At 40.6% G+C, this 21,355-nt stretch overlaps 1 protein-coding gene across 3 annotated transcripts; it reads left to right on the plus strand.

Annotated features, from left to right (window-relative positions):
- The first annotated feature begins 247 nt into the window (after positions 1 to 247).
- Positions 248 to 21,178, plus strand: PCF11 (PCF11 cleavage and polyadenylation factor subunit). 3 transcript variants are annotated; one of them, XM_054518010.1, is made up of 17 exons: positions 248 to 477; positions 5,216 to 5,341; positions 7,604 to 7,792; positions 8,178 to 8,369; positions 9,158 to 10,266; positions 10,526 to 10,715; positions 10,810 to 11,443; positions 11,530 to 12,135; positions 12,217 to 13,007; positions 14,369 to 14,456; positions 15,177 to 15,296; positions 15,818 to 15,926; positions 17,069 to 17,252; positions 17,652 to 17,807; positions 18,832 to 18,924; positions 19,446 to 19,481; positions 20,040 to 21,178. In XM_054518010.1, the coding sequence occupies exons 1-17, from the start codon at positions 289 to 291 to the stop codon at positions 20,250 to 20,252; spliced, it is 5,025 nt and encodes a 1,674-aa protein (XP_054373985.1). In that variant the 5' UTR covers positions 248 to 288; the 3' UTR covers positions 20,253 to 21,178. The 3 variants fall into 3 exon arrangements, with proteins under 3 accessions (XP_054373985.1, XP_036250426.1, XP_054373984.1); XM_036394533.1 differs by having other exon boundaries at positions 11,530 to 13,007; XM_054518009.1 differs by having other exon boundaries at positions 11,530 to 13,007; positions 15,821 to 15,926.
- Positions 21,179 to 21,355: the final 177 nt, after the last annotated feature.

The following is a 21,355-nucleotide window of genomic DNA, read 5'->3' on the forward strand; positions in this document are numbered from 1 at the left end:
ACGCCGGCCCCTCTCCTGAGCACAATTTCACATGACGCAACGGCTGCAGGAAGCGGTTCGCGAGCCGTGCCCGCCGCCGCCATTTTGTGAGCGCGGAGACTGAGCCGGCGGCGGCCCGAGGAGCGGCGGCACCGGCAGCGCAGCCAGCGGGAGCCTCGGCGTAGAGGATGCGGTAGAGGAGCCCAGCGGCAGCGGCGGGGGGGCGGCATCGGCATCGCTCGGCGGCGGCGGCGGGGGATCGCGGGGAGGGGGCTGTCGGTCGGTGGGTCGGGTCCTGGTCGGAGCAGCATGTCGGCCCCGGAGAGCAGCGCTGGCAGCAGCGAGGCTCGGGAGGACGCGTGCCGCGACTACCAGTCGTCGCTGGAGGACCTGACGTTCAACAGCAAACCGCACATCAACATGCTGACCATCCTGGCCGAGGAGAACGTGCCCTTCGCCAAGGACATCGTCTCCCTGATCGAGGCGCAAATCGCCAAGGTTTTTATATTCCACCGACTACTACTCCTACCTATACTGCTGGGGGGACCGGCCGGGGCAGCGGGGTAGGGCGGCCTGGGGGCCCGCAGGACAGGCGCGGGGGGAGCCGAGCGGCGGAGGCGGTTCAGGGGGACACCGCAGGGCCGGGAGACGAGAGGGCCCGAGGGTCGGGAGATGGGGTGAGAGAGAGAGGGGGAGAGGCTCGGGCGGGTGGGCATGGCTGGGCTGGGCTGGGGCGGCGGGGGGGCCTAGGAAGTAGTGCCGGGGGGGGGGGGGGGGGCTCGGGTGTTGGTAGTGAGGGGGCGAACAGAGAGAGTGCGGCTTGGACGGAGTTGGGGGAGGACGGGGGTGTAGGAGGCCGGGGGTCGCCGTGCGGGATACAGGCGGAGGAGGGGAGCGTGTCTCCGGTGGGATCAGGGAGCAACGGGGCGAGGCGGCGGGCGGGGGCTCCTCCTTCCATCGCGAAGCTTAAGGGTGCTGCTGCTGCTTCTACTCCCCCGTGGCATAGGGAGCAGGGGACTCGAGGGAGGGGAGCAGCCCCCACACCAGCCTGTTGGGAGTAGGGAAGGCTTTGGGACTGGCCCCAGGAAGAGCTGAGGGAGGAGGGCAGCGTGGCTGTCGCTGGGAGCCCCGCGTAAATAGCAGGCACAACATGGCGGCCCGGCAGTGACTGGGCAGCTGCACTTCCTCGCCCTTGGAGCCGGGCTTTCCCCCGACACGCAGCCAGGATTCGGTCTCCGAATCTGGTGACTAAACCCTGGCGTTTTAGGGATTTTTACAGTAGGTGGACGCTGCAATTATTAGAGAGGACCTGAGTGGGGAGATCTCGTGGAGAGTTGGGTTTTTCTTTGGGGCGGGTGGTCTAAAGCGAAAATAAGGTTACGTTTTTAGAGCGCAAATTGTCCGCCACTGAAGGGCTAAGTGCAGTGACCTTTAAGTATAAGTTAAAGCTATTTCACCAGTGCGGTCCCTGTGAGAGATTAATTGAGGGGTGGAGGCTCCCTTATATCGTAAAAAAGTTTGTGGGTGAAAGGTGAACATCTCTTTCGGTTAGAGAAGCATGTGTGGTGGTGATGGGGGTTGTTTTGCTCTGCCTCGGTAGAGAAAATTCTGTGGGCTTGGGATAATCTGTTCGGATTTCAGGTGATCTGTGCCCCGAGTAGCACTAGCGTTGTGTGCGTATTTAGTTTATTTTGGCTAGAGAAGTTTATTAGTTGAGGATGTGGTAGAAGAAATACTCCCTGACTGTAGAAACTGCAGCAGCCTGTAGGATCCTAACATGGCGTCTGAAAGGCACATGATATAAAAAGGGAAAGAGGAGGCTCCCTCTGAGCCCAGCCCAGGCAGTTGCTGACATCAGTCAGCCACTGTACATGCATGGGGGTTTGCAGCACCTTTTTAGCGAGCATTTTAGAAGAAAAGGGTTCTTCTTTCAATCCCCCAACCCCCCGTATTCGTGCCAGCCACCCCTCCCCCGTTGTTTCCCTTGCTCCCTCTGATCTCAGGTGTTAAAAGGCTTTTTTTCTTTGGCTTTAATCGTGGTTTATAATGGTGAGAATTGTACTATCTAATGATGGGGGTGGGAAACATCTTTTAAGATACTTAATCTTATCTTTCTATCAATGCAGGATGTCTTTTTAGTGTGCCACAGACCTCTTCCAGTCTAGTTTTAAATGCTGCCAGTGGCTGAGCTTTGCCATTCCTTGGGGAGGTGACCTCATAATCTAATAGCTCTCACCATTATATCTCCTAAAGGGCAGTGGATGTATATAAAATGATTTGTGATGAAATAACAATGCTGTCAATTTTTTTTTCATTTCTGGGTGATTTAGAACCTGCCCTGAAGTGTGGGGGTTTTTTAAAGGATGTCTTAAAACCTGTATCAATGGTTAGTTTTGCCTAGTTACTGTTTATGACTGTAGTTTATTCAAGGCAAATTTTTAGTTGTTTCTGGGAAAGTGATCTCCTTTACTAAGCCACTTTTAAAAAGTGTTGCCTGGAGACAGTTTGTTTAGTGTAAAACTTGAGTGGTCTGCTTTACTATTTAATAAATGGTTCTGAAATGTGTGACTGGTATTATAAAGTTTGTAAATAAAAAGTCTGAAATATGTATTTGTCTTTTTATTTACCATTGTATAGTGCAGAATTTGTTTCCAAGACCTATTTTGTATACAAAGTTGCCTTTTTTTTTCTTTTTTTTTAACAAATTTTTTCACAAGTTTGTGACTTGGGGTTGAATTGCCAGATATATTTTAAACTTGAAATCTTTTAGGAAACTAATAAAAAAGAGCCACACATTTCCAACAATAGCTTTCCTACGTTATTTGAAGGAACAGTGGGAGTTTTGTAAAGAAGTCTTTAATGCTATGCTGAGCTCAGAGTTAGTGTTCTTCTGCGTTCTGGTGGTTATGCGGCGCCTCCCTGCCTTTGGTTAGTGTCGTGCGGGCATCTTTCTTGCTTGGGGGTGCTGCAGAGACCTCCTGGAAACAAAATGCATTCCGGTGTGGGATTCCCTCTTGTGGTTATTGAAATACCTGCTAGATACCTTGACATAATAAACACTTCCAGAAAAGAAGACTTAAATATTCCAGCTGTATTTAAGTCACGTTTTTTAAAATGCGACACCTGAATAGCTTATGTTTGAAGCAGGGTACGCTGCTGAGCTGCTAATTGCGCTCCGTAGGTGGAAGTCGGCTTCCTTACCTAGATGGTGGTGTTTCTGTGTGATTGCTGTAACAGGCTGATGCATGATGAAAGGGACAGTTACACTTCTTTAGTGCTTTTGCTACTAATGCTTCCCCAGCATCTCAAACTTCCAGCTTAGCTGAGTGTAGTGAGCTACTTTCCTGCATTGGTGAAATGGAAGAATTCAACTTGGGGAGTAGCTCTTGGGCATAGGTACTTCTGGGAGAGCTCTTTGTGTGTCTAACACACTGACTAAAAGTCAGAAGTGGTGCACTGTCGTTTTGTTATAAAAGAAGGCACTCAGAACTGGAGTGTTTTTAATGTGCCATTGTGCAGACTGCTTCCAAGAAGAAGCCAGTATTCCACAGACATTTTAAATAGCTGCAGATCCACAGTCTTCTATGTCTGAGACTTAAGTGATGCTTTTTTCTAACACTTGCACATTAGATTGTTTACAGTTCAGTATTACGTCACAGCGTGAAATTGGCTTCTAATGTGCTGCAATTAGTTTTAGCTAATGTAGCTGGTTTTTTGTCTTTTTCTGCACAAAATGCATCACCTGCCTGTTTCTACTTTTTTCCAGTATGTTTGAAGGCAGTGACACCCCCCTACCCTCCCACCCCAACTAACAAGGAGTTCTGCCCTCTTCAATAATAAGTTTCAGGTCATGGCAAATTAGTACGCTTCTAAGAGTGAGGAAGCCCGATTGCCCATGTAAAAATTACTGTTGAGTGAGTGCCCTTCTGTGAACCACCTCAAAGGGGAGGGAATTGCATTTAAAATGGTGAAGCATTAGCACTTCACACACATGTCTGGATAATGGGCCTGCCTGCAAAGTAAGGTGTCGTTAATTAATCTGGTAGCCTATTCTGTTTAAAATGAGCAGTGAGTGAAGTTGTTCTGCTTTTATCCAGAGCTTACCAGATGGTGAATGGAACTTAAAGTATTACAAGTGGATGCTCTTCCCAGGGGTTCATGGTCAACACACACTGCTTGTGTTGTCTTCCATGTCCTCTTCAACAAGTCTTTGTACTTGCTGATGTTTTTTGGAACTTTGCTGTGCCTTCTGCTTTGTGAAAGCTACTGGCAGGCATTAAAATCACTTTTACTAGTCCAGTACTGCTTTCTGTAAATTGGAAGTTGCTGTAGTGGTCCAGGGTCACCACACTTTTATCGCACAAACTTGGTATGAGTTTTGAAAAAGGATTTAAAAAAACCCCAACCAAAACCAAACTAAAAAGCCCCCAAGCCTCCTGTAGCAAAGCTGTCTACAGAGTTTGAAGACAACCTTCTATGAAAATGGTGGTTGCAGTTCCTGAGCTTGTCTGTGCGTTTACCCAGTCGACCAGATGACTTGAGTTTTGACTGGATTTTGAACTCTATTCTGACTGTTTTTGCATGCATTTTGGAAATCAGAACCATCGCCATCTGCAAGTGCCAAGAGAGAATGGGACTCTCGGCTATATCCAGCTGGATTACAGTGAAATAATTGCAACCTTTTCTGCGTGTAATTTATGAAAAACTGTGATAATCAACATATAATTTACAGCTACAGAAGTTCACAGACTTGGGCTGTTTGCCAGAAGTCTAATTTGTGTTCTGTGAAATCCAGAAAAACCCATCCAGGAGGTTTGAATTATAAACAATTTTTAGAAGTTCCTTGAAGTGCAGACGATGGTTTCCTGCTAAGTTGCTTCCTCAAGGGAAAGGTTACACTCAGTACACTAGTGGCAATACTGTCTCGTGGGCTTCGTTTTTCCTCTTTTTTTTTTCCCCCCTTTTTCCAAAGCTTTGATAAACAACAAATTAACCTAAGGTGTTCCCTTTTTTTTTTTTTTTGGTGATAGACCCACTGTATTATACTTTGAACTGAGTATCCATTTTTCAGATTAAGTTTTTGTATAAACAAAAATGCCAAACAAAATCCCGTGGTACTTATAGTGGCAACCAAAAAGAGAGGTCTGTATTTCTGGGATTGGTAATCCCTTTATTTGAAAAAGTTAAAGTATGTTTTTGTTGTACTAAACTTCTCAGTTTCTTCTTATTACTCCAGGCTCCTGCATCAGAGAAGCTACCCGTTATGTACCTAATGGATTCCATTGTCAAGAATGTGGGAAGAGAGTATCTCACAGCATTTACTAAAAACCTAGTTGCAACATTTATTTGTGTATTTGAAAAGGTATATACACTTTCAGAAAAGTACTGTATTCTAAGCAAAATTTGTTCCTGGTAAAATAAGTACGTGGTTTCAGGTTTGGGTTTTCTTGTGTGGTGAACTATACAAATGGATTGGTTTTTATAAATCTCAGTATCTATACTGTAAAAGATTATTCCTTCTGCTATCAAGTATGTTAGCTGAAAGATGTAAAGTATTACTTAATTTGGTGTGTAAACATCAGTAGCTTTCCTGTCCAGGCAAGATTTTACTAACAGGATTTTGACTGTTGATGGCTTAGCTGGATGGACTTTTTGTAATGTATAGACCAATTAATTACGAATCTTTGGTTTATTTTTAAGATATTTAATAGTCCTTATGCCAAGAATAGACTGAGAATTGGTTTTTTTTGTGCATTTCTCAAAGCCTCAGTCTCCTATAGTTAGATTTGTTTGATTTACATAATTCACATTGTGCAGAATGAGTGCTTAAACTCAAGAGGGAGTAGCACTGACACCTGGTTCTCTCTTGGTGGTCTGTCAGCTGAAAAAAGTGCTGTGACTGTGTGAGAGAAGGACCTTAAAATGTGTGACTGTATTATAAATAAGTTTTAATTTCATTCAACGTCAAAAGCTGCTGCCATATCTTTTAATTCTGGCTCTTAATTTTGAAGCCTAGTGAAGTAATTGTGCACACTCCTCTGAGAAAAGCATATCAAAGTCCAGGTTTTGAAAGGCCAGACTTGAATGGGTTTTAAGTTGGATCAGAAAAGAAGGGTTAACTTCTGTGGTTTCCTGTATGTTAGAAGAAAGTGGTGTTCCATAAGAATGAGATGAATTAAGCTTTTGCATATTTATCATTATATATCAGCGAGGATCTGAAATCCCAGTACGCTTTATATATGGTTTTCAGATGTAAAGTGTGTGATGAAGTAAGGAATAGGTTGTGATCATGACTGTAGAGGACTTAAAACTCCTATGTGTAGAGCAGATAGATAGATTTACTTGGTTTTTTGGTGTTAAATTGTGAATGCTCTTCTACTGAGTTGTGTTTAAAGTTGCAGCTGAATGAAGCTCTGGATAACAACTCATCTTCAGAGTTTTATATGTTAACTTGCTAGTAAGCTAACTAGAACTATTTATGTGTACTAGTTAGATGTGTAAGGTGGCAGTCATTTCTAATAGCTTAGTTTGTTAAAAGATGTGAGTAGAATTCCAGCACAGGCGTTGTTACAGATCTGGGTTTTATCAGTAAATGGTCACTAAGGTATCTTTAGACACTTGAAGTCAAACTGTTTGCTTAGTCATTCCTGCACATTTTTGCAGTGAACTTCAGTGAAGCCTCTCATGGAAAATTGTATAGAGGCATCATCCCCCAATTACTCAGTATGAATTACTTTTATTGAAGCTCCTGCTCTTACCCGAAAAGAACCTCCAAACTTTCCAGAATATTCTGTGTCTAGATGTAACATCTGAAAATGGCAGCAAAAATCATCTACATGGGCAATGCTTAATGATTGAATTGGGATTTTGAAATTTGACAGCTGCATATATTTTGTCCTTTAATGTTTTTTATTTATTGTTCAGTTGAGCCATTTAAGTTATGAGATGAACTAAATTTTGCTTTATTGTAAATTTCTAATTTAGCTGCCATGAGATAATCCAATTGTTTGTAAAGAGATAAAATGGGCCTCTGGTCCTACAAGTACATTTGATCTGTGACTCATACATAGATGGGTCTAATTCTGCAGCTGAACTGAAATAGTAATTGACATCATTTTAGCTAATACTCATTTTATTGCATTTGTTGGAAAAAATCCTTCAGTGACTAAACAGCTGAGCAAAACACCTTTTTTTCCATTCAGTTTGTTTTTTCTTGATCTGTTTGTCATTGTTATGCTCCGGCACAAACACTTGAATGATGTATTGTCTCAGAGGCGGTTGCCTTTCAATACCTTTGTTACTGTATTTTTTTCCACAGAAGTTGGGCCACTAAAATGAGAATTTTGCTAATGGAAAAGTTGAAAGAAAATTCTCAGAGCATGGTAATACAAAATAAAATCTTCAAATGGCCTTGAAACAACAATTGCACATTTGAGCTTCTGTTACTGATCCCATTGATAGAGATGTGTTGTCTGCACTGCTTATAAATTTTGTGTAGCAAGTTCAGTATGTTGAAATGGCAAGATAGAAATAGGAAATGAATGAAGTCTTAAGTTCTACAGAAAAGTTTAAGAAATTGTTCTATATTAACTTAACAAGCCATAGAATTGTTTTATTGTTTTAGGTGGATGAAAATACTAGGAAAAGTTTATTTAAATTACGCTCCACATGGGATGATATTTTTCCTTTGAAGAAACTATATGCACTTGATGTCAGAGTCAACTCATTAGATCCTGCCTGGCCAATTAAACCTCTGCCCCCAAATGTGAATACTTCTAGCATCCATGTGAATCCTAAGTTTTTAAATAAATCGGTAAGTTTTTCTGCCTTCTGGAAGAACAGATGGTAATACATGTAGTTTTCATTGTTTGTGTGCTGCTTTTTGACAATTTCAAATATTAAGAATGAATTATCTGACCTTTGTAAACAGGTAAGAGAAATTTATAAATTCAGAATATTTGAAGGGTTTGTTTTTTTTTTTTTTAATTTACTAATTGAGTTCTAGGCTTTGGAACATTGAGGAATTGATATTAAATTCCACACCCGTCAAAGCAGGCAAATCATAGTGGGGCAATTGCAGTTTATAACTGCTGTATGAACTAAGTCCCAGTACTGGATCATGATAACACTGAAAAGGAGATGGATTTAGTTCATTTTATTAGGATTTTAAATGTAACTTTTCTTTATTTTGTTTTTAGCCAGAGGAATCTAATGCACCTACCTCTGCTGTCACTTCTGGTGCCTCTACTCCTCCAGCTGTTCCTGAAATACAAAAGAATTTGACACAGGAGCAACTGATAAGGCAGCAGTTGCTTGCAAAGCAAAAACAGTTGTTAGAACTGCAGCAAAAAAAACTAGAGCTGGAGCTGGAACAGACTAAAGCACAGTTGGTGAGTAGGATAGTTGATAAAACTTGGGTAGTTGGGGTCTCTCTTTTGGAGAGTACTTGACTGTACTGGTAAGTATAGTTCATTGGTTTTCGCTCATGTTAGGCAAATGTAGCTGTTTTAGGACTACCACAGCAATGCAAGTGGAGCTGGGGTTCCTGAAGAGTTTTTGTTATCTTGAAACCTTAAGTATTAAACTGAAATGTAAACCAAAAAAAAAAAAAGTGGAATTCTTGTGGTTTGGTTTTAATCTCTCTTCAGAATGATACCTGACTGTGATCTTCCATCCTTCACCTCTTGCAGCTGACAGTGAGCTGAGCTATTTCAAATATGTTTGTTCCTAAAGAACAAGGGAGCCCGATCGTTTGTAAGCAAAGTCAGTTCTTTGGTTGGCAGTAGTTGGAAGTCTTGCTGTGTTGATAGTTGACAATACAAAATAAAGCATCTGTGAACTAAAGTGTGAAAATAGGATACTTGGCAGCTGAGTTGCCTAGAGCATGTGGAAAATATAGGAAAGCTAGCACTGTAATTGGAATGTGTGCCAAATTTACATCTTCTGCAGTATTTATGTTATATATTGATCTTGCACTGTGTTTGAATTTGATTTGTAATGGTACTGCATTATTATAGTGCTTATAATTAGCAATTAGTGGGTCAATTTCTGTTGAATGGCTGAAGCTCATAACTCTCAAGACATGGCTATTATAGTTTTGGTTTTGAGACAGAATATTAGCACCTCTGAGTAGGAGTTGTGGCATGCAGATTAATCCTGGATTTTTTTCCAATTTCAGGCTGTATCTCTTAGTGTTCAGCAGGGATCATCTAGTATAGCTTCAGTTCCAGCACCTTCCAAGCAACATATGTCTCCCACACCTCATATGACAGTTAAACCACCTCATCAAACTACTGTGCAATCTGAAAAAAACAAACCATCCCCAAGTCCTCCACTTCATGATATCAAAATAGTGAACAGGGATCCTCGGCTTAATAGAATGGGCCAACATTCTTCTCATACTAAAGATCAGTCTCACAGGAAAGAATTTTCACCGAGTGTGACCAGTCAGTCTGAGACCAAGGGAAACAAAACAGCACAGGCTGAAAAACAGAACTCAACGAAGTCAGAAAAATCAAAAGCAAGTGAAAAAACACAGAAAAAAGAACTTGAACAGTCCAAAGCAAAATCTAAATCACCATCCCCTTTGAAAAATAAGCTGCCCGATACTAAAGACAGCAAAAACCAGGAATGTGAAAGTGCTAAGGTTTCTGACATCAGTAAGCGGGATCCAAGACTGAAAAGACATCTTCAGGATAAGTCAGAGGGGAAGGAAGAGGAGATCAAAGAAAAGAGGAGAAGTACAGAGAAGAAGGAAAAAGAAGAGCATAAGACTTGTGAACATAGACCAGTAGGGAGCAGAAATAAAGTGATTAATGGTGCTGTTCAGAAACAAGATACAACTACAGAGGAGTCAGAAAAACAGGGTGGGAAACAAGGAAGATCAAGTAGTAGAAAACGGTCACGATCACGCTCTCCTAAGGCAAGATCACCATCTACACACTCTCCAAAAAGACGAGAGAGGAGATCACCTAAAAGAAGACTTCGGAGTTTATCTCCTACTTCATCAACTCCTAAAATTGGAAAGATACGTCAAATAGGCCCTAAGCAGTCTCACGTTGAAGAAGGTACACAAGCAGCAAGAGATGAAAGAAATTCTAATAAGAGAAATGTTAAACAAGAGGTGCGTGATCCAAGGAGATTGAAAAAAGCCCAAGAAGAAAGACCCCAAGAGACAGCCACCCAGCATTCTGCAAAAGCTTCTCCAGATCCAAAGGAGAATGCAGAAAACTGGCAGGGATCCAAATCAGGCAAGAGGTGGAAATCTGGTTGGGAAGAAAGTAAAAAGTAAGTTACTATCTCCTAAATAGCTTGTGTGTGAAGTCAGTGGAAATTCTCCTGTTGGCTTCAGTATAGCTGACTTTGAGAGGCAGTGTTTGGATTGTTAAAATTGATAGGTTTAATTTGTTTCTACTAGTGAAATACAGAGGTGATGCATAGTTAGATTATAAGGTGATAGCAATGTTTTGCCATGATCAGTTCTAGTAGGAACCATTACATCCTGAATAATGAATAATCTGTATTTTACATATATTTTTGTTTTCAGCTCACAGCAGAATGATGAACACCAAGCACTGGTTAAATCCCCTCACCAAAGACATCGGGAAAACTGGCCTGCTGGTAAAGGAATTCTATCACCCCGAGCACCAAAGCAGCAGCACCGGTTAAGTGTGGATGCCAATTTACAGATTCCCAAAGAATTGACATCTGCAAGTAAAAGAGAATTACTTAAGAAGGTAATACTAATAAATCTGTCTTCATAGAAATGTCCCAGGTGTGGGGTTTTTTTCTTGTCTTTTTGGAAGTCTAAATTTTAACTTTATCTTACAGGCTAATGACCGCTTGACATCTGGTGAAATAACACAAGATGAGTTTCTCATGGTAGCTCATCAGATCCGACAGCTGTTCCAGTATCAGGAAGGAAAGCACAGATGTAATGTCTGGGATAGCCCTACAGAGGAAAAATGTGGTTTGAAAAAGAAACCTCTTCTATCAGATGCAGAATTAACATATTACGAACATAAAGCTAAACTAAAAAGGACACAAGTTCAGCATTCATTGTCAAGGCTTGATCTGTTGGATCCTGATGATATTTTGGATTATCATATACCTGATGCACTGCTTTCTGGAATAGAATGTGAGCAGGCAAAAGCCAAGCGGGGGGTACAGTTTGACAGAAAAGAGCCATTTGCAGAAAGATCAAGGAGACACTCTCCTGTAAGTGGCACTACAAGACCATTTGCTGAAAACCTGTCACCACTTGAGAGTCGACGAAGACTTGAAGACCAGCGTGCTACTAAAGGAGCAAGAGGTTCTGATCCTTATGACAGCTGGGGAGAATCGGATGAATTTAGAGATGCTCTCAGACAACAAGGGAAAAGCACAGCAGAGTTCCAGAAAACAGATGGAGATGCACTCTGTAGGTTTGATAATCGTGAAGAAAGACAGCTTCTTGGGCAAGCTGGTATGTGATTTTACTTTATTTTGTATCTGTTAAGTAATTGACAGTGTATTAGCGAGTGGTTATATGATTTGTTCTGGTTTTTTTAGGTGTTCGAGAGGAACCAAGGTCACCGTTCACTGAACGTTTCAAAAGAGCTAGGTATGAAGATCCAGAGAAAGCACCATTTCCAGAAAGTCCAGGATCAAGATTTGGAGGTATTGAAGGAAAGCAGAGGATAAGTGCACTGATGGAAGACAGACCTCTGTTTGATGGCTCACCTAGACCAACTGCTGCAAGGGTTGGGGTAGATGGACAAGGCAGTCCTTTTGTTGATGGTCCTGCTGCTGGTTCAAGTTCCAGAATTGATGGGCCAGCTGGACAGGCTGCTATGAGATTTGAGGGGCCTTTGGTGGGGACAGGTGCATCTCAGTTTGATGGACCACTGGCAGGAGCAGGGGGAGCTGGAGCCTTAAGATTTGATGGGCCACCAGGGCAGCTGGCAGGGTCCCTGAGATTTGAAGGACCCTCAGGCCAGGTTGGCGGAGGAGGTCCGCTGCGGTTCGAGGGACCTCTTGGGCCTCTGCGGTTTGAGGGGCCTGCAGGGCAGCCTGTAGGTGGGGCTAGATTTGAAGGTCCTGGAGTTGGTCTCAGGTTTGAGGGTCCTCATGGTCAGCCTTCAGGTGGTCTCAGGTTTGAGGGACCTCATGGTCAACCTATGGGGCCTCGGGGTCAACCAGGGGGTGGTCTCAGGTTTGAGGGACCCCATGGTCAGCCCTTGGGGCCTCATGGTCAACCAGGGGGTAGCCTCAGGTTTGAGGGGCCACATTTACAGCCGTTGGGGCCCCATGGACAACTTGGAGGTGGCCTCAGATTTGAGGGGCCACATGGTCAGCCCATGGGGCCACATGGGCCATCAGGTGGTGGGCTCAGGTTTGAGGGACCACATGGACCATCAGGTGGTGGGCTGAGACTGGACGGACCACGTGGTCAGCCGGGTCTAGGTCCTAGGTTGATTGATGGACCAGTACACCAGGGAGCTGGTGGACTTAGATTTGATGGTCCTCTTGGTCGGGCTGGTCCAAGATTTGATGGCTGTCAGGGAGCTGGATTTGATGGTCAGCCTGGACAGCTGTCTCTCCTGCAAAGATTTGATGGAATTCATGGACAGCCTGGTCCAAGGTTGGCACCTGGCCAACAGACACAAGCAAGATTTGAAACAGCCATACCTCAAAGATTTGATGGACCTCACCAGCCAGCCTCTAGGTTCGACTTGCCCCTCGGCCTTCAGGGTTCACGTTTTGAAAATGTAGCTAACCATCCTGCCTCAAGACTAGAAATGTCACCGTATGGACAAGGTGGTCCGTTTGGTGAACATCCTGGCCAGGGCTACAATGGACCAGCTCATGGAATGCAGTTCCAGAGACCTGATATATTTGATGGTTCGCCCGGACCAAATTTCAATGGGCCAGCTGGCCCAGGAGCACAGAACTTCCCACTGAGAGCAGCTGGACATTACTTCGAAGAAAAAGGTCTCCAGGGTCCTCAATATGGAAATTTCAGTAATATGCCAATGGGAGGTAATCAGGTAAGAGCTGATTGCATCAAATACTTTGCTTGCAGAAGTGTTTCTGTTAGAGAATTAGCAGGATTTCTTCCTGTAAAACTGGATATTTTTCTAAAGCATTGACAGGCTAAGAGTCACTTTAAAAAAGTCACTAGATAACTTAAGAAGGACGTGCATTGCTATGTTTCAAGAATCTTTTTTTAAGTATTAGACAAAATATTAGATCTTTGCAATCACTTCATAGTTCAGAATATGTCTTTGAAATTATTTTCAGCATTAGAACAAAACCAGGTAATTGGAAGCCTTTGGTATTCTCATTAAATTTCAACAAAAGTGAACTCTATATGAAGCATAAAAGATAATGTAAGTGATTACATTATACTTGATTAGTTTTTATAAGAGGTGTGAAGTTAGACAGGACTAAAATAATAATTGTCTTTTTGCAGCTGTTAGTACTGGTTACAAGCCAGTTTTAGAGAGATATCCATAACTTTGGGGAATTGAGGAAGATAGGGCCATTGTTGAACTTTCTTTCTCAACTGCATTGTTGTCTTTTAAATTCTCTTGGCACTGTCTCGCTTTGTCAGTTCAGTTGTCGTTGCTGTTGCCTCTTGGAAATGCTCTCTTCAAAAGGAGTAAATGATACTTTACAGTGGTGAAACTGATGTAATTTCTTGCAGTAGTTTAGAGATTTCTAAATGCATTTTTAATTTTGGGGGTTAAAAAGTGAATGTGAAGAGTTTACTGATTGTACAAAAGCAGGTAATGTGTCCTACAGACCTCTAATGGGGTAAAATCTTAAACAGTGTGTAAATCCAGAAAACAGCCAGTTAGGGAAAAAACCTCCAAACATTTTTATTACAAATGTGTTATAAAGACTTGTTTTTCTACCTACAGCTTACTGTAGCTGATGTGCTAAAAAGTCTTGTTTTCAAGATGCGTGTCTCTACTAAATGCTAGTTCAGGTCCTAATAGGAATTAATTGTGGCATTTTTTAATAGACATCTACGGGTTCTTTGAATTTCTTGATGAGTTCTATTTTGGTGAACATGAGCAATTTAAAAAGAAGTACTATGTTTGGAAAATGTGATTGTTAAGTAGAAGGAAAGGTGTTGAATGTGTTGTGGTAGGGTTTTGTTTGTTTTAATAGTAGGCAAAACAAGGATGTGGTCTGAATTTTCCTAGTGGGAGATTAAAATTAGGGAAAGATCATACAGTTATTTGTGGTCTTCTTCAATACCAAACTGACACGGTTCATTCCTGGAAGGAGTTCACTATATGTGAAATAATTGAGAAACATCTAGAAGTTAATAATAAAATGTGAAAAGTAAGTTTATAGTCACATTGTTATACAAAGATTACATAAATGTTTACTTTCACAGGTTTCTCTCATGTCTGCTCAACCAGGACCTTACGGCCAAGGTCAGCAGTATTTGCCAAATCCTGGAAGTTTTGTCCAGAACCCTGCAGGTGTGTAACAAGAGAATTCCTTTTATTTCTTTTGGATTGTTCATTTGGTGGTGGCCACAAAAATGACATTTTTTAATGTCCTGAATTACTTGGGGTGTGTGGATTAAGGGAAGCCTCCTCAGTGAGGTGGCTTTAGATATGATATCTGTAGCACCTTCATCTCTTAAGGAGGTTTTCTTAAACACTGGAGGCTTTTGTTAGTTTTCATTAACCATGTGGTTTGGGTATCAAGTTGTGCTGAAAAAACAAAAAAAAATGGTTTTGAACTGTTTTTCTGGAAGGCATCAGTCTGTAGGTCTAGCTTGCTGTGCTGGGGTGTGCAGACATTTCCAGTGTATGAGTGGTTAGTAGTGAAAAACTGCAATAACATCATAAAAGGTTAAATTAGGTGATGAAGTATATTGAGTGTGGGGAAATATCTATGAAGTATGAATCCAGGATAATATTGCATTTCAAGTAGAGATCTGTGTATGGGCAACCAGCTTAGATAGCACTCCAGAACACATTATGAAGGAAGGGAAAATCTTGTTAAAAAGATTCCCTGTTTCAAGGGAAAAAATTACCCACTAGATAAAGCAGAGAGTTGGTAAATAATTTGTAACAAAAAATGAAATAAATGGGAGGCAACAGGAAAATTGTGTTGTGAAATACACAGATAAAAGTGAAGTTGATTTCTTATGCTAACCTTTTGCCACCTTGAATGTCTATGTTCTTCCCTAGGAGCCCTTTCCCATTCATATCCTGATAACCACCTTGGACAGGTTGATGTGAATGAGTTGTTTGCTAAACTGCTGAAAACAGGGATCCTCAAATTGTCTAAAACTGATTCCACTTCAGCACGTATGTAGATTTATTATGTTCTAACTATTGAGTTTATCCATAGCTCAAGTGTAAATCTGAGAATGCACACTTCTGTGAACTCCTGTATAGATTTTTTTAAACTGAACTCTATTTTTGGGAAGGAATTTAGTGTATGTGATTGAGTAAATTCTTAGTATCTTGTTTAATTTACATTTTAGCTATCTAGAGCAGTCAGTTTTGTCTTTGGTACTGTGCTTTTGTAACTTGTTCTTGATGATAATTAGGTCTTTTTATCTTCTGAAATATTTCTATATCTGTGAAGACTGAATTTTAATGCCAAACACTGAGGTGAAATACTGTTTTCCTCAATTGAAATTCTGGCTTATTTTCTTTTATGCTTTTTTAAAATGGTGTCAGAAGATAACTGATAGTCTGATTAACTGAAGATAACCATAGTCAGATTGTATTAATAATATTTGAAAAAAAACTTTTAGGAGCACATAATTTCTTTCTGATGATGTACTGAAATTTTGATAAAATAATATCTTCATGGTTTCTAGAAGCGAACGAAACATCGGCCCAGCCGAATGCTGAAGAAGAGGATGATGATCAGAATGAAGATCAGAATGTTCCAGACCTCACTAACTTCGTAGTTGAAGAACTTAGACAGTGCGTATAGTAGCATGGGCTTACAGTAGGAATAACAGCGTGGCAGGAGCTAGATAGTTTATCCAAGACAGTTAAAAGCTTTTAAAAGATTATCTGTCACTTAGTGATTCTGAGGAGCTTAAACCTGCATTGTTTGATGTCAGCCTTGTTGAAGCTGAGAAAGGAAAAAGACAGAAATTGAACATGGGAAAGGTTAGCTTTACACAAAGGTGTGTGTGTTCTTACTTCAGCACTAAGGTTGTGATAGGCAGTGAAGCCCAGGCCTGGGCTGCACCAAAAGCTGTGTGACAAGGTTGTCAAGGGAGGTGAATCTCACCCTCTGTTTTGGTGAGACCCCACCTGCAGTGCTGCTCTGGGGCCCCAACACAAGGAGGACATGTTGAGAGTGACTCCAGAGGAGGCCATAAGGATGATGAGAGGGCTGGAGCATCTCTGCTGTGAATAGGCTGAGGGTTGGGGTGGTTCAGTCTGGAGAGGAAACAGCTCCAGGGAGGCCTTACTGTAGCATTCCAGTACCTAAAGGGGACTACAAGGAAAGCTGGAGAGGGGCTTTTCACAAGGCCATGGAGTGATGGGACAAGGGCAAATGGCCTCAGGCTGAAGAACAGATACGCTGTAGATAGTAGGAAGAAATTCTTTACTTGAGAGGATGATGAGGCACTGGAATAGATTGCCCAGAGGAGCTGTGGATGTCCCAGCCCTGGAAGTGTTTAGGCCAGATTGCCCTGAGCAACTTGGTGGAAGGTATCCCTGCCCATGGCAGGGGAATTGGAACTCTAGATGGTCTTCTAAGATCCATTCCAACCCAAATCATTCTATGATTTTAGTTATACCATTTGGTGGTACCTTGTAAAGCTGGGCCAAATGAAGGCATTGCTATTTGTGCATTATTAGTCAGAAAAGCTAGTAGGAATGAGACACAACACTAGCATGTTTCTCATGAATCGTTAATAAGAGCCCATTGTTTTTTGAAGGTTTAAGTTGATTCTGCTATGAAAATCAGGATGAAATGTAGTCATATTGTGTACTTGGAGCAGATCCATGCTTTTTCCCTACTACTGTAGGCAAGTGAAGCAATTTACTGAGAAACTTTTTACTATCTCTTTTTAAAGAAGTGCTAAGATTTTTCTCTCTTTTTGTAGGCGTTACGATAGTGTTATAAATCGGCTGTACACTGGAATTCAGTGTTACTCCTGTGGAATGAGATTCACTACTTCACAGACAGATGTTTATGCAGATCATTTGGATTGGCATTATCGCCAGAACCGGACGGAGAAAGATGTTAGCAGAAAAATTACACACAGGAGATGGTACTACAGTTTAACAGTAAGTAATGCAGTATTTGTCTGGATAAATTACAGGCTGGATTCTGTGCTTTATTCCTGCATGTGCTGTAGGATTGCAGCTGAAATTTGCATCATTACAGGAGTTGGTTGTGATAAACAAGATACTTCAAGTAGTCCGCAAATGCCTGTCAGAATACAAAAGGCAATTGTGTGATGAACAGTAAACAGTTTAAAGCTGCTTACTGCACTGTTTTCATTCCACTGCGAATGGAATTTGAAGGATAGTGATTTTTTTGGTAAAAGTTTTTGAAGCATTGCATTGTGAGAAAGAGTACACTGTGCTAATGCTGCATGTGGGAAATATTTCAGTTTTAACAAAGTAGCATTTATTAAATATGATCCTTTGGGATGTCTGAGTGAGAATGAACACTTTCCTTAGGACTGGATTGAATTTGAAGAAATAGCAGATCTAGAGGAGCGTGCTAAAAGCCAGTTCTTTGAAAAAGCTCATGAAGAGGTTGTGTTGAAGACGCAGGAAGCTGCCAAAGAGAAGGAGTTTCAGAGTGTCCCAGCTGGACCAGCTGGAGCAGTGGAGGTAAGTTTCAGCTTGCCAGACAGCAAGAATCTAGTCTTTTAAAGGTTTGTACTGTACTCTTGTTACTAAATGTAGACTTTGTACTTGGGCCTTTGTGTAGCCTCTCCGTAGGTTGTGTATTTGTGTATGTAATGGTTGCTTCCCAGGGGCAGGAGTAGTAGAAACCTGTAGTTAAAAAAACACTACAGCCATTGGCATTGTGTAGTTTTAGCAAAATTGAAATGGGCAAAGTGTGTTAATTTGCTAAATGTTTTATGTAGAGAAAATAGTGTAAGCGATTTGTTCTTTGATGATTGCTTGTCATTCAAATAACTACAGGATTTACTGGGGTTTTGGTACTTTCAAACACAAAAATTTCTTTTTTGGTAGCAGATAGGTGTTACAAGAAAGAAATATCACAACTTGAAAGTAACTAATAGAGCTGTATTTTGGTAGATGAATTAGTGTCGTAATCAAATACAAATGTTAGAATTACAGTTTAGTTTTACGTGCTAAGTCTCTAAGAAACTAGTGATGAAACCAGAAAAGCCTTTTTTTAATTTTAAAAAGCACCTGTTGTGCTTTATTCTCTGGGTTGATAATTTTTCACAAAAGTACTAAAAATCTTCTGCTTTGTCTCACTTGAAATTGCAGGTTAAGGGGGAAGAATTAAGATATTGCCAGAAATAAAACTAGTTAAATCGCTGTAATTGATTGTCTTACGTGACAGTAAGAAGGCAGTACACTGTTACAAAATGCTTTGCAGACTTACTAACTAAAGGGGTAAAGTTTACCTTTCTCAAGTGACAAAGAGTATTCAGGGCCAGAGGGTGATCCTTTCTCTGTCTGCAAACCATACTCAATTTTTAATTAAGGTTTACTAATTATTAAAGTGATTTTTAAAGTGTGGGGGAAAGATCATGTTCTAGGCTTAATATACTTAATTTAAAAGAACCTTATTTGACTCCTGCTAGATTCTTGAATTTCATGTGTTGAGCAAATTGCAATAACATGATTTATCTCTGTTATTCCAATAACTTTTCAGAGCTGTGAAATTTGCCAAGAACAATTTGAACAGTATTGGGATGAGGAAGAGGAAGAGTGGCACTTGAAGAATGCTATCAGGGTAGATGAAAAGGTAATCTGATCTTATTTACATGTGATGCTAATTTATAGTATAACCCCTGAAGAATTACAGAAAAAAAAAACCAGGAGGAGGTGTCTAGTGCTCTTTTTCTCTTGAAGGATTCCTATTGTAGTTTTTCTGGCTTCTAAATACATAAATATCCCTGCCTGTGGAAGTGCCTGAAATCCTGGTGTCATTGGTATGGGCTCACTAGCTCTCCCTTACACTGCAGTGCTCAAAGAAAAATGGACGTCTCTGTGTATAGGTGTGGGTATGGGCTCAGTTCTTCCTGCATGCAGCTGTGCACAGATAATTCCCAGCACTCACCAGGCTGCTGTATGATTATATATCCTAAATAAACATCACAAAATCTTGTCTCAGGTATGGCTGACGCCATACTTAGCCTGCTCAGGCCATAGTTTCTCTAGATGAATTATGTGATAATGTGTAATAGACACTGTTCAGTTCATTATCAGTGATTCTGCTGTAATTTATTTTTACATATTTAAATGTATAACAATTTTTTTTTTCAGATTTACCATCCATCTTGTTATGAAGATTACCAGAATGTAAGTGAATCCTTCATATTTTTGGAAGCATTTTGCTTTCGGTTTGTTTGCTTCATCTCTTTGCTTTGCAGGGAGCAGATGTGTTCAGAATGTGCTGCCCATTTCTCTTGCCTAAGACTTGGAGGCCTTGGGCATGGCAAGTTTATAATACAGAATTAACTGAGATGTGTTTCTGGTTGTGAGTACCATGACAGCTTGTGTGCCATAAAGCAAAGCCATGGTTTGATGGATTTATTGTGGAGTAATGTGTAATCTTAGGAATTTTTAACAATGGAGTAGGTGGGTATTGGTGTGACATTTTTAATGCTTTGGAAGTTACAACAGTTCATGGTAATGTGTTAAGCATCTCTGCTTGGTGATACTTTTCAAAGGAATTGGAAAAAAAAGTAATGCTATTAAAAAAATGAATTTGTTTTTTTAAAAGTTTGACAAAGTAGAAGTTTGGATTTTGAGTGCCTGACCACCAACATACTTCCATTTTGAAAAAAGGCAAAAAGAATAAGAGGCTAAAAATGGTTATTTTAGTGTGCTAATGCTACATTGACTTTCACTTTGTAGACATCATCATTTGATTGCACACCATCTCCCAGCAAGACTCCTTCAGAAAATCCACTAAATATAATGTTGGACATTGTTAAACAAGAAACAGAAGAGTCCTGTGACTCACCTAAAATCAAAGAAGAACCTGAAGACACCCCTCCTCCTGCCTGTGCAGAAGAGAGCACACCTGCATCTACAGAAATCAAAACAGAACCTGAGGAGTCTGTTTAAATAAACTGCGGTATGATTTCTTTTTTTTTTTTGTTTTTTTTTTTTGTTTGTTTTTTACAGAGGAGCTGCTGTGTTAATTCTGGAAGACAAATACTTTTTATATGAATAAAATGTCCAATTGAGGCAGGGCCTCAACTACTGTTTGGTTAATAAATACATTTTTGTATTTGAAATTTCTTATTGCCTGCACAGTTTCAGGTGTCATTGTGTGAAAGTTCTGTAGATGCGTGAAAATTTAATGGTATATGTAAAAATGTAAAATTTTCACTTGTTGAAATGTAAATTATAAATAAAAGATATTTTTGCTATGTATGGAGTGTAATGTTTATGCACACCATCAAATAAATACAGTGTTTCTGTACTTTTTTCAGTTTAAAATTGATTAAAATGAATTTTTGCTTAATAAGATTCGGAAAAATGAAAGCAAGACTCTTCCTTCAGTTATCCCATAGGTGGGTTATCAAGGGAAGGAGCTTCTCAGACAGGCCTAGATTCCTTGTCTTTTTAAAGCTATTTGAACAAGCTTACATATCCAGATGCTTAAAAGAACAATTACAACAACAAAATAATAAAAAAATCCGTAGAAAAACTCACAAAAAGACAGTTCTGGGTAGAGGGGGAAAATTTAACAAACCAACCGGAGTGCTTGATTGTGGTGAACACAAGTGCCAACAAAAAAGATTAACAAACCAGGATGCCTGGTAGTTAAGGTGTTTTTAATGATTTTTTTTTCCAGTAGTCAAACACAAATTTAATAAAGCTGAATTTTCTTTACGTTACAGGGGGGAATGAATGTAAGAATGCTCATTTGAAACATAGTTAACATTTTCTTTTTGTTGCTTATGACTGGACTTAGATGGTAAACCAGATATCCTGAGATGTTAATATTTCTTAAATGTTATAAATAAAACTAAGCATATATTTGAGTGTGAGTCTCTTCCTTTCAGTGATGGGTCTGTGTGGCTGGTACGTTTGTGGGAATTGAAATAAAGTTGTGTGTTTCAGTATGCATTTGATGTTCACTCTGCTAGTTGCAGTGTGTATTTTTAACTTGCTGGGAGCAAGACAGAAGCACTAAAACTCAGAAAGCAATGTCGCAGTCC

Source organism: Molothrus ater, chromosome 2 (genome assembly GCF_012460135.2).
Source record: "Molothrus ater isolate BHLD 08-10-18 breed brown headed cowbird chromosome 2, BPBGC_Mater_1.1, whole genome shotgun sequence".
Lineage (NCBI taxonomy): Eukaryota > Metazoa > Chordata > Aves > Passeriformes > Icteridae > Molothrus > Molothrus ater.

What these genes read in the sequence shown, in the direction of transcription:
- PCF11 (XM_036394533.1), top strand. Translation starts at nt 289, where the DNA reads ATGTCGGCCCCGGAGAGCAGCGCTGGCAGCAGCGAGGCTCGGGAGGAC. An exon ending in AACAGACTAAAGCACAGTTG is followed by an intron (nt 8,370 to 9,157) that starts GTGAGTAGGATA and finishes TTCCAATTTCAG; the next exon opens with GCTGTATCTCTTAGTGTTCA. An exon ending in TTTTGTCCAGAACCCTGCAG is followed by an intron (nt 14,457 to 15,176) that starts GTGTGTAACAAG and finishes GTTCTTCCCTAG; the next exon opens with GAGCCCTTTCCCATTCATAT.